At 44.9% G+C, this 15,549-nt stretch overlaps 1 protein-coding gene across 1 annotated transcript in view; it reads right to left on the reverse strand.

The window, feature by feature from the left end:
- The window catches only part of LOC137426151 (annexin A4), a 97,736-nt gene that overhangs the window by 26,137 nt on the left and 56,050 nt on the right, over window positions 1–15,549 (reverse strand). The window contains exons 6-8 of the mRNA XM_068114846.2: window positions 12,936–13,023; window positions 2,183–2,277; window positions 416–529 (exon numbers count right to left, since the gene is read on the reverse strand). Of these exons, the coding sequence (XP_067970947.2) occupies window positions 416–529; window positions 2,183–2,277; window positions 12,936–13,023 (297 nt within the window). The remainder of the gene's footprint in view (window positions 1–415; window positions 530–2,182; window positions 2,278–12,935; window positions 13,024–15,549) is intronic.

Raw genomic sequence — 15,549 nt, forward strand, 5'->3', positions numbered from 1 at the left:
TGATTGTGTCTGTATATGGAGAATAAGCTCCAAATTCAGGGCAGAGCAAGTTCTGCAATTTCTTATTCATAATTTATTATGTATAATAATAAAAGGCAGTGTGTGTCGTTGGTTGTTATCTCCATATTTTTGGTTTCAGAAGGTGGAATGTAGTCGTCCCAGGACTCTAAGTATCCACCCCCACTTCGGTGAAGGATTGCGATTCATGGGCTAAGTTGTGAAGTTGTGTTGTTCTCGGAGTTTTTTTTCCAAGTGCTCTTTTCAGGATCGTCATTGAGTTCAGCCTCCAACTGTAGTTCGTTTGTGGTAATGTTCCCAGGGATGCGTTTTAAGATTTATTCTGGTTTCTTAATGGTTAATGGGTTGAAATGTTAATTGGGTTGAAAGAAAATTCGAGAAAATGTTGGGGGTTTACCTTCATGGCTTCATCGAGTTGGAGAACAGCAAAACGTGCAGGTGTTTGCATGAGGCCCAGTACCACTGTTAAAAAGTTCCCTGACAGCTCAGATTCAAGCTCCTTCAGCAGATCCTAGAAAAAACATCAGGTGAAGGATATTTTAGAAAATCCTTCTGAAGTGAAGGATATACACTTTACCTCGTCAGAAAAAAGAAATCATACAAAGATAGGTACTCACTTAAAAAAAAGAGTTTTAAAAAGTTGGGATCTCATTCTTTATAGTTCAGGACATTTGATACACTGAAAAGATGAACTGAGCCAAATTTGAAGCACACTGCTCTTCTGCTTCAAAATTTATGATTAAAAATCCGTAATAATATAGATTCTGAGATAAACGTGTTTTAAGTTTCGCTCATGATTTTTGATTGCGGAATCATATGCGCTTTGAAAAGAAACATGTTAATCATGATTTTGCTTGTAAACAATTTGACGATGCACTGTACACAATTTGGCAGTGCACTGTAAACAATTTGGCGGTGCACTGTACACAATTTGGTGGGGCACTGCACACAATTCGGCGATGCACCGTACACAATTTGGTGATGCACCGTACACAATTTGGTGATGCACTGTACACAATGTCCTCACAGACACCACATTTACTGTATGCATTGTTGTTGTGTGATGTGCACATGCTATAAATAGCCCAAAGGACGGTGTTTGAATGCTCCAATTGCAGGTAGGGGTATCCGCTTCAGATTGCGAGGGGAAAAAAAATATGAACTTTTTGCTCAAAATGGTGTAGAAATGGCAATGTTTGGAAGCATTGCACACCGTTGCCATGGTAAACAAATAAATCCCAAGGTACATATATGCTGAATATTCAATATATTAGTGCAGTACTTTAACATATTTTTTCTGTTTTTTTTGTGTTGAATTCTGATTCTACACACTGAAGGGTAATCTGGTACTAAATTTGAAAATTATATTTTTTATTGCTAATAAGTCACTTGTAACCTTAATTTTTTTCTCTCTCTCTTTCACAGCGAGGTTCCTTAAATCCTGCCATATACATATACACACAATATATGCCATGATGTATGACGTATACTGAGGACAGGCATGTGAGGGGAAAAGGAAAAGAAGGCACTGGCACTCGAGAGGTCTGGACAAAAGGGTAAACGTGGTGAGAGGCTTCAGTGAGTTGTTGGGCTGGCAGGATGGCCTCGAAGTACGCACACTCGCCTCTAAGCTGTCTAACCTGGGTTTGAATCCCATCCCAGTAACATCCAAACTGTCATCCCATTGTTTCACAGTCGGGGTGATTCATCAATGTATGTTGTCCCTCTGATGGACATTAAACAGGGTGTCCCATCTGCCGGCATTAGTTGGTGGACATTAAAGATCCCACAAAGTTCTTCGGAAAGAGAAGCGGAGCTCAGCTCTGCTCCTGAGCCCACTGAGGGAGCTTCCGCCTCTTTTATATGGACCCTCCCTCCACACTCTCCCAACGTAAACTCCCTTCCAACAATTTTTTTCATTTTTGCATTCATCTTGAAATTGACGAATACAATTTCTTTATGTATACTAAATTGGGCTCATGGAAGAATAACGTGATATTGTGGAAAGCCAGAAACTTGCTAATTATCAAATGTCTGACATATCTGCCAAACGGCAGATATGTGTTAATTTTGCTGTGTTAATTATTATTTTATACATTTTGCATATTTGAGATAATTACCTACCTCACACTTCTGGAAATAAATATGGTAAAAATTGCCTTGCCTTGCCATATGCAGTCTTAAATGCAAGGAGCACTTGCTGGCGCTGCTGGTTGCTGCGTCGTGCAAGGACATCAATAATGGCTTTTTCATCTGTTCCTATAAATGCAAGAAATAGGGCAACATGCCATTGCATTGATTGAGCAAGCATCTAACTGCATGCACAAATCTCAGGTAAATAGGCGAACAGTGTAACTCTACATTCAGTGTCAGCATGGCACCAAAAATGCCATCACAAGTCAATACATTAACCAGAGTACGTGTTTTCAGCTTGCGTTTTGACAAACGTCAAATCGTTAACGGACACCAATAAAGAAAAGAAAGATTTTTTTTGCAGAATTGTGCAAAAGCATAAAACTTGGCAGACTATCGAATGTGTGCTTCAAAGCAATTTTAGATATTGGGCTAGCTAAATTTGTCTTTTTTTTGTACCTACAAAATTTCATTTTGGTTATTTGAAGGTCTTAGAAGTTGTACACCTTAATGTTATTTCTCAGGTGTGAGGATGGTGGTGGGAAATGGGGGAGGGTATGGGAATTAATAGAGGACAGTTTAGGACTTTGTGCACATACTAATCACAATTTCCACATATGGGGAATGTGTGTGAGGTTATCAAATAACATGCTCATATATTCATTAACAAAAGTTGGGTACCAATAATAATGTCTAATCTCTGTCTCACCCTCTTGCTCTGGAAGGATTGCCACATGAACCCACCCATCTATTTCCATGGTCAGCCACTGGAGGAGTTTCATTCTCTTGAACCTTTCAGCCTCACTATCAGCCATGGCCTCTCCAGTGCTGACTATACTGTATAGCTAAGATGGCCTCTAAATCAAGCTGCAGAGCAAGAATCCTGTTAGTCCAAGTCATTCCTTGAAACATCAAAACTACTCTCAGCTCACAAGGTCATTGTCCATCTCTCCCTACGTATTCTTTGACAGCGAACCCACAGCCAAGGGAACGGGCTTGGCGGAATCAGTGGGGAAAGAAAACCCCTTTTGAGCTTGACTCTAGCCCGACTCTGTGGGGGGACTTGAGTGGCCGCAGGCACTCAATAGGGCTGGACCCGTGAAATTTCGGGGATTTTTGGTAAAATTACCTCAGGGTAAAGTTACATAGGAAAACGCCGGGTTAAATTTCCGTCGCCGAAGGACTTTATTTTTATTACGAAATTCATCCCGACTTCGCCTCTAGGAGTTATTGAAAATATTAACTTATATAAAAATTAGTTTTCTAAGACTGAAGTGCAGTGACGTCATCACGCCCTTAGTTTTCTAAGACTGAAGCGCAGTGACGTCATCACGCCCCCGCCATGAGTGTCGAAGGTCTTTCGAAGAAGAAGAGCTCGGAGTTGGACTGGACACGAGGCGGAGCGGACGCCATTTGGAAGAGCTGAGAGAACTCAGTCGTGATAGGGTGAGTCTGAGTGAGTATATCAAGACAAGAACAAGATCTAGAAGGAGGTATGTATGGTGCGAGTCATATAATATATTGTTTAGTTATCGTCGATGAGGAATTTGGGGTCGGAATGGGTGGTCGGCCTGGGTGACTTGGTCTCGACTAGATGCTAGGCCGCACCTCATTTTGTCCAATAAAGTGGTTTTAAAATATTTTTTGATGGTTCTTATGCTTATCATTAGATGCATAACGTTCGTAGCGAGGTGTGGATATATGGATTGACATCGGATGGTCTGAGATTCGGGATTTAGGAGCTTCGAAGTTTTTTCATTAGGAATATATGCGATTTGTTTTGGGGGGCCCTTAGAGCTAACGGAGGCTCGGATTTTAATTCTGATTCCGGATTTCGCAGTCGCTAGTACGTCTTAACACTCGACAGAAACTGGCCCCGCGAAATTTCCAGGATTTTCGGTAAAATTACTTCAGGGTAAATTTACATAGGAAAACCCCATGCTAAATTTTCGTTGCCGCAGGACTTTATTTTTTGCGAAATTCATCCTGACTTCGCCTCTAGGAGGATACAGGGGTATCTGTGGATAACGGGAACCTTTATTTGGCGAAATTCGGACTGGTATTGACCGAGTTATTCAAAATATTAACTTATATCAAATAAATCTTTTGAGGTGAAAGCGCGACGACGTCACCACGTCACGCGGCACGAATGCGCACCTGTATCGTTGGAGGTATTGACTTATATAGGGTTGGTTTTCTAAGGCTTATATCAAAATATTAACTTATATCAAATGGGTCTTTTGAGGTGAAAGTGTGATGACGTCACCACGTCACGCGGCACGAATGCGCGCCTGTGTCGTTGGAGGTACTGACTTCTATAGGGTTGGTTTTCTAAGGCTTATATCAAAATATTAACTTATATCAAATGTCTTTTAAGATGAAAGCGCGATGACGTCACCACGTCACGCGGCACGAATGCGCACCTGCGTCGTTGGAGGTATTGACTTCTATAGGGTTGGTTTTCTAAGGCTTATATCAAAATATTAACTTATATCAAATGTCTTTTAAGATGAAAGCGCGATGACGTCACCACGTCACGCGGCACGAATGGGTCCATTGTGCACGCTTTCGTTTTATTTCCAAATTAAAATCTGTTTTCACTTTTGCCGTAAAAATGACATCAGTGCATCGAATGTGGTATCTTATTTGGTGAAATTCGGTCGATTTGAAGTGGTGAAAATAAAATGTGATCGTGGAAAATCGTAGCGAGGGGCCATTTTGAATCGGTTTTCGATTATTGCACCGGATTATTGCACCCTCCCATCACCCTGCCCCATCACCCTGCCCCATCACCCTGTCCCATCACCCTCCCCCATCACCCTGCCATCACCCTGCCATCACCCTGCCATCACCCTGCCATCACCCTCCCACCACCCTCTCGTTGGAGGTATTGACTTATTTAGGGTTGGTTTTCTAAGGCTGTAGGCCGCACCTCATTTTGTCGAATAAAGTGGTATTCGGGTGGTTCCGGTTTTTGGGACCGCAGGGACGGAAAGTGCAGGTATGGGGTGCTTGGCACTCCCCAGCCGGCCCGCTCTGAAGGTTCGGATCGGGACACCGGGATTCATTCCGGTCGCCCGGTCGGCCCAGAGGTGGGGGTGCGGGGCCTGTCACGGAACGTCAAAACAAACGGCCTGCCGGGGCCGCCCAAAAGTCGGGCGTGAGGGGCGCGTCCACTAATGGAACGCCTCTCGCTTCCCAGATCGAGGGCCACGTGGTCAGGAGAACCTCGTCCCTTCTGGTTGCCCTGCCGTCCCGCCGTGGGCGCTGGCAGAGTGTACTTCAAACTAAGCTTAAGTGTCAAGTGTTAAGTTCCTCCTTGCCCTCACAAGGGAAAGGCTCGGGTCAAGCTCTTCCAAATTTCCAAACACTAGAAATCGCACATCTCAAATTAATTAACTCATTTGTTAATACATCTCAGTCGCCCGCGACCTCTCTAGCGCGGGCGTCGAACCAGTTCATTTCCGGGCGACCGGGCCGAGTATCGGCCCGGCCGTGGCCGAAGCCGTTGATTCCGCCGTAGCACGCTAACGCGTAGGCTCGCGCGTCCCCGGTCCGCCGGGGCTCCGCGGGTGTCCTACCGTGCCCGGCACTGCTGATCTCTCAAACTTCCGGGAGTAGGTGCCGGTGCCCGGGGACGGAGTTCGCTGTCTAAACATGGTAGCGCTAGGCCAGTGGGACCGCCGGGACCCACGTGCACTCACAAGTTGTTATGCGCGTGGGCGGCAGTATCACACCGGGGCGCCCAAACGCTCCCCGGCTAAAGTTCATCCTGAAAGCGCCCACATTGTGCGGACAAACCAAGTCAAGGGCCACGTGGTCAGGAGAACCTCGTCCCTTCCGGTCACACTGTGCCTATCGGCCGGCCTCGAAGACCGAAATTGTGACGGTGTCACCCGAAATGGGGGTGTTCGGGTGACACCGTCACAGTTTCGGTCTTCGAGGCCGGCCGATAGGCACAGTGTGACCGGAAGGGACGAGGTTCTACTGACCACGTGGCCCTCGACTCGGTGGGGTTTGTCCGCACAATGTGGGCGCTTTCAGGATAACTTTAGCCGGGGAGCGTTTGGGCGCCCCGGTCTGATACTGCCGCCCACGCGCAGAACACCTTGTGAGTGCATGTGGGTCCCGGCGGTCCCACTGGCCTAGCGCTACCATGTTTAGACAGCGAACTCCGTCCCCGGGCACCGGCACCTACTCCAGGAAGTTTGAGAGATCAGCAGTGCCGGGCACGGTAGGACACCCGCGGAGCCCCGGCGGGCCAGGGACGCGCGAGCCTACGCGTTAGCGTGCTACGGCGGAATCAACGGCTTCGGCCACGGCCGGGCCCATATTCGGCCCCGGTCGCCCGGAAATGAACTGGTTCGACGCCCGCGCTAGAGAGGTCGCGGGCGACTGAGATGTATTAACAAATAATTAATTAATTTGAGACGTCCGATTTCTAGTGTTTGGAAATTTGGAAGAGCTTGACCCTAGCCTTTCCCTTGCGAGGGCAAGGAGGAACTTAACACTTAAGCTTAGTTTGAAGTACACCCTGCCAGCGCTCCCGGTCGGACGGCAGGGCAACCAGAAGGGACGAGGTTCTCCTGACCACGTGGCCCTCGATCTGGGAAGCGAGAGGCGTTCCATTAGTGGACGCGCCCCTCACGCCCGATTTTTGGGCGGCCCCGGCAGGCCGTTTGTTTTGACGTTCCGTGACAGGCCCCGCACCCCCACCTCCGGGCCGACCGGGCGACCGGAATGAATCCCGGTGTCCCGATCCGAACCTTCAGAGCGGGCCGGCTGGGGAGTGCCAAGCACCCCGTACCTGCACTTTCCGTCCCTGCGGTCCCAAATACCGGAACCACCCGAATACCACTTTATTCGACAAAATGAGGTGCGGCCTACAGCCTTAGAAAACCACCCCTATATGAGTCAATACCTTCAACGACATAGGCGCGCATTCGTGCCGCGTGACGTCATCGCGCTTTCACCTTAAAAAGACTTATTTGATATAAGTTAATATTTTGATATAAGCCTTAGAAAACCAACCCTATAGAAGTCAATACCTCCAACGACACAGGCGCGCATTCGTGCCGCGTGACGTGGTGACATCATCGCGCTTTCGTCTTAAAAGACATATGATATAAGTTAATATTTTGATATAAGCCTTAGAAAACCAACCCTATAGAAGTCAATTGGTCCAATAAAGGGTGATGGGAGGGTGATGGGAGGGTGATGGGAGGGTGGTGGGAGGGTGATGGGAGGGTGATGGGAGGGTGATGGGAGGGTGATGGCAGGGTAATGGCAGGGTGATGGGGGAGGGTGATGGGGCAGGGTGATGGGGCAGGGTGATGGGAGGGTGCAATAATCCGGTGCAATAGTCGAAAACCGATTCAAAATGGCCCCTCGCTACGATTTTCCACGATCACATTTTATTTTCACCACTTCAAATCGACCGAATTTCACCAAATAAGATACCACACTCGATGCACTGATGTCCTTTTTACGGCAAAAGTGAAAACAGATTTTAATTTGGAAATAAAACGAAAGCGTGCACAATGGAACCATTCGTGCCGCGTGATGCGGTGACGTCATCGCGCTTCCACCTTAAAAGACTTATTTGATATAAGTTAATATTTTGATATAAGCCTTAGAAAACCAACCCTATAGAAGTCAATACCTCCAACGACATTTTTCGGGTGACACCGTCACAATTTCGGTCTTCGAGGCCGGCCGATAGGCACAGTGTGACCGGAAGGGACGAGGTTCTCCTGACCACGTGGCCCTTGACTCGGTGGGGTTTGTCCGCACAATGCGGGCGCTTCCAGGATGAACTTTAGCCGGGGAGCGTTTGGGCGCCCCGGTGTGATACTGCCGCCCACGCGCATAACAACTTGTGAGTGCACGTGGGTCCCGGCGGTCCCACTGGCCTAGCGCTACCATGTTTAGACAGCGAACTCCGTCCCCGGGCACCACGTCTGACTCTCTTATTCAGGAAGCATGGCGACGTGGGCACGGTAGGACACCCGCGGAGCCCCGGCGGACCAGGGACGCGCGAGCCTACGCGTTAGCGTGCTACGGCGGAATCAACGGCTTCGGCCACGGCCGAGCCGATACTCGGCCCGGTCGCCCGGAAATGAACTGGTTCGACGCCCGCGCTAGAGAGGTCGCGGGCGACTGAGATGTATTAACAAATTAGTTAATTAATTTGAGACATCCGATTTCTAGTGTTTGGAAATTTGGAAGAGCTTGACCCTAGCCTTTCCCTTGCGAGGGCAAGGAGGAACTTAACACTTGACACTTAAGCTTAGTTTGAAGTACACCCTGCCAGCGCCCATGGCGGGATGGCAGGGCAACCCGAAGGGACGAGGTTCTCCTGACCACGTGGCCCTCGATCTGGGAAGCGAGAGGCGTTCCATTAGTGGACGCGCCCCTCACGCCCGACTTTTGGGCGGCCCCGGTAGGCCGTTTGTTTTGACGTTACGTGACAGGCCGCGCACCCCCACCTCCGGGCCGACCGGGCGACCGGAATGAATCCCGGTGTCCCGATCCGAACCTTCAGAGCGGGCCGGCTGGGGAGTGCCAAGCACCCCGTACCTGCACTTTCCGTCCCTGCGGTCCCAAATACCGGAACCACCCGAATACCACTTTATTTGACAAAATGAGGTGCGGCCTACAGCCTTAGAAAACCAACCCTATATAAATCAATACCTCCAACGACATAGGCGCGCATTCGTGCCGCGTGACGTGGTGACGTCATCGCGCTTTCACCTTAAAATATTTATTTGATATAAGTTAATATTTTGATATAAGCCTTAGAAAACCAACCCTATAGAAGTCAATACCTCCGACGACACAGGCGTGCATTCGTGCCGCGTGACGTGGTGACGTCATCGCGCTTTCACCTTAAAAGATTTATTTGATATAAATTAATATCTTGATATAAGCCTTAGAAAACGAACGCTATAGAAGTCAAATGGTCCAATAAAGGGTGATGGGAGGGTGATGGGAGGGTGATGGGAGGGTGATGGCAGGGTGATGGGAGGGTGATGGCAGGGTGATGGCAGGGTGATGGGGGAGGGTGATGGGGCAGGGTGATGGGGCAGGGTGATGGGAGGGTGATGGGGGAGGGTGATGGGGGAGGGTGATGGGAGGGTGATGGGAGGGTGCAATAATCCGGTGCAATAATCGAAAACCGATTCAAAATGGCCCCTCGCTATGATTTTCCACGATCACATTTTATTTTCACCACTTCAAATCGACCGAATTTCACCAAATAAGATACCACATTCGATGCACTGATGCCATTTTTACGGCAAAAGTGAAAACAGATTTTAATTTGGAAATAAAACGAAAGCGTGCACAATGGACCCATTCGTGCCGCGTGACGTGGTGACGTCATCGCGCTTTCATCTTAAAAGACATTTGATATAAGTTAATATTTTGATATAAGCCTTAGAAAACCAACCCTATAGAAGTCATGATGACCTATAGAAGTCAAACAAAATGGAAAATCATTCCAAACAGGAAACTCACTGTTTTTATGGATATCATAAAGGATACAAACAACTGGCATGAATAACTAATGTAACGTGTGCAATAAGGTGGTGTAAAATACGGTGTAACAATGCCGGTGAATTTAAAAAAAAAAGTTTTTAATTTTTCTTCAACAGCCTTTAAACTCTACTATATTTGAAATGAATTATATACAGTCGTGGCCAAAGATATTGGCACCCTTGTACTTTTATCAAATAATGCACCATTTCTTCCAGAAAATTGTTGAAATAAAAAAATATTTTGGTATCCACATATGTATTTCTTTGGTTTGTAGTGGAACAAAACAAAAAAATGGTGAAAAAATTACTAAATCATAGCTTATTCCACACAGAAATCTTAAAATGGCCCGGACAATATTATTGGCACCTCTAAGAAGTTTAGAAATAATTAGATTTCAATCAGGTGATTCTCCTTCACTTTGGAATTGAACTCACCTGTGGTGAGGTGCAGGTGCCTGCAATATAAAAATCACTTATTCAACAGTTTGAAGAGAGAAAAGGAGTCATTTTGCTGTTTTGTGTCACTGTGTGCACTGCAATGAGCATGGATAAAAGAAAGAAAACCAGAGAATTGTTTGAGGAGGTCAGACACAAAATTGTAGCCAAGCATGGACAATCTCAAGGCTACAAGTCCATATCCAGAGGCCCTGATGTTGCTGTGTCCACCGTACGCAATGCTATCAGGAGGTTAAAGGCCCATGGCACTGTAGCCAACCTCCAAGGACATGGCCGCAAGAGAAAACTAGATCGAAGTTTGCAACGAAGGATTGTTTGAATGGTGGAGAAAGCACCTCGATCAACTGCCAAGCACATTCAAGCTGACCTTCAGAAACAAGGTACGACAGTTTCAACTCGCACCATCCGTCGCCAAATCGATGAAAGGGATTTCGATGGTAGGAGACCCAGGAGGACCCCACTGCTGAGAGAGAGAGACATAAGAAAGCCTGACAGGAGTTTGCCAAAACACACCTGAACAAGCCAAAATCCTTCTGGGAGAATGTCCTGCAGACAGATGAGACCAAGTTAGAGCTTTTTGGTAAAGCACATCATCTCTGTTTACAGAAAACAAAATGAAGTCTTCAAAGAAAAGAACACCTTCCCTACAGTCAAACATGGAGGAGGTTGTTATGTTTTGGGGATGCTGTGGTGCCTCTGGCACTGGGTGCCTTGAATGTGTGCATGGCATCATGAAATCAGGAGATTACCAAGGCATTTTGGAGTACAATGTTCAACCCAGTGTCAGAAAGCTGGGTCTCCGTCGAAGGTCATGGGTCTTGCAGCAGGAGAATGACCCAAAACACACTTCAAAAAGCACCCAGGAATGGTTCAATACAACATGCTGGACTGTTCTGAAGGGGCCAGCAATGAGTCCAGATCTAAATCCCATTGAACACCTGTGGGGAGATCTGAAAACAGCATTTGGGAGAAAGCACCCTTCAAATCTGGGAGAACTGGAGCAGTTTGCACAAGAAGAGTGGTCCAAACTGCAAGTAGAGAGGTGTAGGAAGCTCATTCATGGCTATAGGAAGTGTTTGACTGCAGCTATTTTGTCCAAAGGTTGTGCTACCAAATATTAAGTCCAGGGTTTAATAATTTTTTCAATGCCATTTCTTTTTATTTTCTGATTTAAAAGGATATATTAAGTTCTGAATCAAAAACAAAGGTTCTGTAATATTAACAGTGAAATAAAGAATCGTGGAGATCAAATACTTTTGTCAATTTCAACCTATTTTAAAAGAAAATTGTGAGTTATTTGAAAGAAGTGCAAGAGTGTCAATATTTTTGACCATGACTGCATGTGAACACTGCAGAACACAAATTGCCTTTTTGGCACTTTCAAAACGCTTCCATTTAGCAGTAATTATGCAGACAAAGCATTACACCATTTTACATCATCTCAACCAATCAAATTTGCCGCTCGCTCTTGGTGTTGGGGAATATCAGGATTCAGCAAAAATGGGGGCTCATAGAAAATATAGATCGTGTTCGGAAACGCAATAAGCAAGTTAGAAAAACCTTTTTCGTGTCTTGTTTTTCTCAGGACTGTGTGGGATAAGGTGTTCTATGAACGCTCTAGTTTTAGAAAAGCACAAATCATCAAAACGAAACAAGAAAGCCGTCTTGCAGAGCACGATACTTGCAAAATCCACCTCCCCCACCCCCAAAAAAGGTTCCATGGATACATCAAATTGTACATTTAATTAACATTAAAATTAATGATCTTAATCAAAGTTCAGGTGAATCGGATGAAAATTGATTATTTTTCAGATGAAAATTGATGCTTTTAGAAGTTCGACCTTGAGTTGACCTTTGACCTTTTTACCTCAAAAATACTTGCCATCCCAATTCAGTGATGCACTTTGCAATTGTTTAATTTTCAAGTCACTAGGATGAAAATTGATAATTTTTCAGACAATCATTTATGATTTTAGAAGCTTGACCTTGAGTTGACCTTTTGACACCAAAAAATAGTTGATTTCCCAATTCAGTGATGCACATGCCATCATTTAATTTTCGGGTGAATCGGATGAAAATTGATTTTAGAAGTTTGATCTTGCGTTGGCCTTTGCCCTTTTAACTTCAAAAATAGTTGGTTTCAGAATTCACTGAGGCACTATGCAATTGCTGATTAATTTTAATGTCCATTGGATGAAAAATAAAGATTTTAGAAATTTGACCTCAAAATCAATAGTTTTTCTCACTTGTGACTATCTCTACAACTTGGAAAGTTTCAGGATGATCGGTTTGGAATCGTGACCTGCAGGCGAGTGAAACAGACAAACAAACAGACAGAGTAACAAAGTCAACCGACCAATATATTTGAAAAATCTTCAATTTTGCAAGTAACAAATAAACAATGAATTTCAATGTGAATTACCATCTTTAAAAACACTGAATTTGATCGCTTAATGCTGATGGTGTTCAACTGGAAGAGCAAACAACTTTTCACTTCTTTCGTGAACATAATCACCTGCTATTCTAAGTTACGTATTAATATACCCGACTTACATTATGTCCTTCACAAAATAAAGTCTATTTAATACGAAAGTTATCTGGATAAAACTTCTCCCCTAGTTCTGGGAGCACAGATGGGGAGAAGGAAGTCTTGAATGCATTTGAGGTTGATTTCTGACTTAATAATGAATCTTAGAAAGATAAAAAGTGAGAATCTTTTCCAAACAAATACTTACATGTTTCAACATCGAAACAATTTTGACCATCAGACAGATAGAATGCTTTCCTTACCAAAACCACGCATCGCCTTCCGCAGGACAGCCGCATCACGTTGTGGATCAAATGCTGGATCTGGAAGCACAGATGGTCGCCCACGACACTGAAAATGGTAACAGGAGAGGAATAAAGGATGAGGATTGAACAAAGATGGAGGATCAAGAATAGAATGGGAGATTCCACTATGAGTCTTATATCATGTAAAAAAAAAAATTAAAAAAAAAATTAAAAAAATGAAAAGAACTGCAAGGAATCGCCTGGAAACTGGATGAGCCACAGACATGCACAACTGAGCAAGGAACAACCATGACAAACTCCATAAGAACACTTGGGGACTCGTGGAAAAGTTGTGAAAACTCTCTTTCAGACGAGTCAAGCAGCAGCCCAACAGTTAGTCTGAAGAAAATTTACCAAACAATATTCCACATTCTGATTTGACCCTCCAAGGATATTTGATGTTTCAACATCAAGTGAAATCCATAAGAGGCAGTGCTTATACACACTTGGACATAAATGGCTTTGACAATCCTCAACAACATCACAGTTAATATACTTTCCAGGTTACAGGTCAAACAAGACCAGGTAATCTCTGAGAAACCAAATACTGGCATTTACTTCCTTTCAGACAGATATTTTTCGACATCCAAGAAAACTGAAAGAGTCAAAATAACACTTATGACCTTCCCCTTTTCAAAAAGCAGATTTTTTTTTACTTCATCAAAAACTCTTCGACTATTCTCTCTTTCTTCACTTTTCTATCAATGCAGCTCTTTTATTTAAAGCCTGGCCTCGATGAGGACTATATAGTCCGTGACTCAAGCCTTCAACATTAAAATAATAATAATAATAATAATAGAAGGCAGAAGGAAGGACACTACTTGACCTCATAATCAACTCTGTACCCATTGCAGAAACGTATTTTCACAATAGCATCTGAAGGAATGACTACAGCACATTCTTTCAAGAGACAAATTCTCATTCTGCACATCAAATACGGTCTGCGTCACATATTATGGAACTACCATCATGCTGAGTGAACAGATATGAGACAGTCCAAAAATGAGCACCCATGAGCTGATGTGGACAAAGAAGCAGCAGCAAAGTATACCACAACAACCACCACCACCACCATCTAAAACAGCCCAGCAAATACCTCAATCCTCAATCATAATCAGACGAGAACACTAACCTTAATTAAATAATGAACGTAGAAAGCGATACTACGAAGAGCAACTGGTATACTCTCTGCCTATTGCTTCCAAGGCCAACTCAACACATGGCTTACTGACTTCCTCTTCTCTCGTAGCCAATGTGTGACACTCAACGGAATCCTTTGATGCCTTCTTCCTGTCAAGGTTAGAGTTCCCCAAGGCAGTGTTCTTGGCCCAGTCCTATTCCCGATCTTCATTAACAATCTCTCTGACTGTATGGAAAATCTTTATCCATTTGCTGATGACTCCACCCTCTGCCATGACATCCCGCATCCTACAAACAGGCTGGCTGCGGCCTCTTCCCTCTCTTCAAACCTTGATAAAATCACAAGCTGATGGATACACTTGGAATACTTCTTTCAATCCTGCCAAATCTCAGTCTCACTATCGCTCTCCGAAAGGACCGTCTGACAAACCCTCAAATCTACTTTCTTACTAATACCCATGAGGAAGTTCAGTCATTCAAACTCCTGAATCTCACTATCTGCCATAATCTTTCTTGGGCAAACCACATTTCAAAGTTGGCCTCCAAAACCAGCTCCCGACTTGGCATCCTCCTTCGCACAAAGTCCTTCTTTAGAAGAAAAGCAGCTTCCAGCACACCTGAACCTCTATCCACCTACAAGGCCTTCATCTGCAGCTTGATGGAGTACTGATCTGTTCTCTCGAACGGCTCCCCTGCCTCACATCTTGCTCAGCATGATGCCGTGGAAACCAAGGCCTTTAAGATTATTGTAATCTCCCACGATGACGCTGTCTATGAGCCGATAGTTTCATCATCACAGACAGGTTGGTGGTCTCTCTGTCTTTTACCACCTCCTTCCTGGTCTTGTACCCTCTACCCTCTTCGTGCTTTGTCTTCCACTCCCTCCCTCAGGTTTCAGCAGGGTGCACATGGTCCACCATCAACTCCCTTCTGGTGAAGCTAGCTAAATCCAAGATAACTGCTCACCTCCACTCATTTGTTCCTTTTTTCCCTGCCTATGCAACCAAATTCCACATCCTCTTCAATCTCATTCTTCCTTCCAGGACTTCAAGACAGCTGTTCATCACCATCTCAGATCGTTCTTCGGCCAAAATCATCATCTTTTCTACCCTCATTAATGACATTAAGGATCTGACAGCACAAGAGATAAGAAAGGCTGCATGCACTTATAACATCCCCGATAGAGTTCTGTACTAAGAAGCTGACTATACCTTTGGTCAAATAGCAAAGCATTTGGAATCTACCCAAATTTGTAGAAAACTGGAAGTGTATGCTGTGTACACATCATGGACAAAAAAAAATGGAAACATCTGAGTGAATGAGGGTACATCAAGCAACGGCTTCCACATGCCACACACTCTTGATTGCCTATAATTATGGCTAGCGTGGCTGCAAGAGGCGAGCCCTCAATGCCCCATCCGCAGAGCAGGTG

This window comes from Myxine glutinosa, chromosome 1, assembly GCF_964187855.1.
Source record: "Myxine glutinosa chromosome 1, kmMyxGlut1.1, whole genome shotgun sequence".
Classification (NCBI taxonomy): domain Eukaryota; kingdom Metazoa; phylum Chordata; class Myxini; order Myxiniformes; family Myxinidae; genus Myxine; species Myxine glutinosa.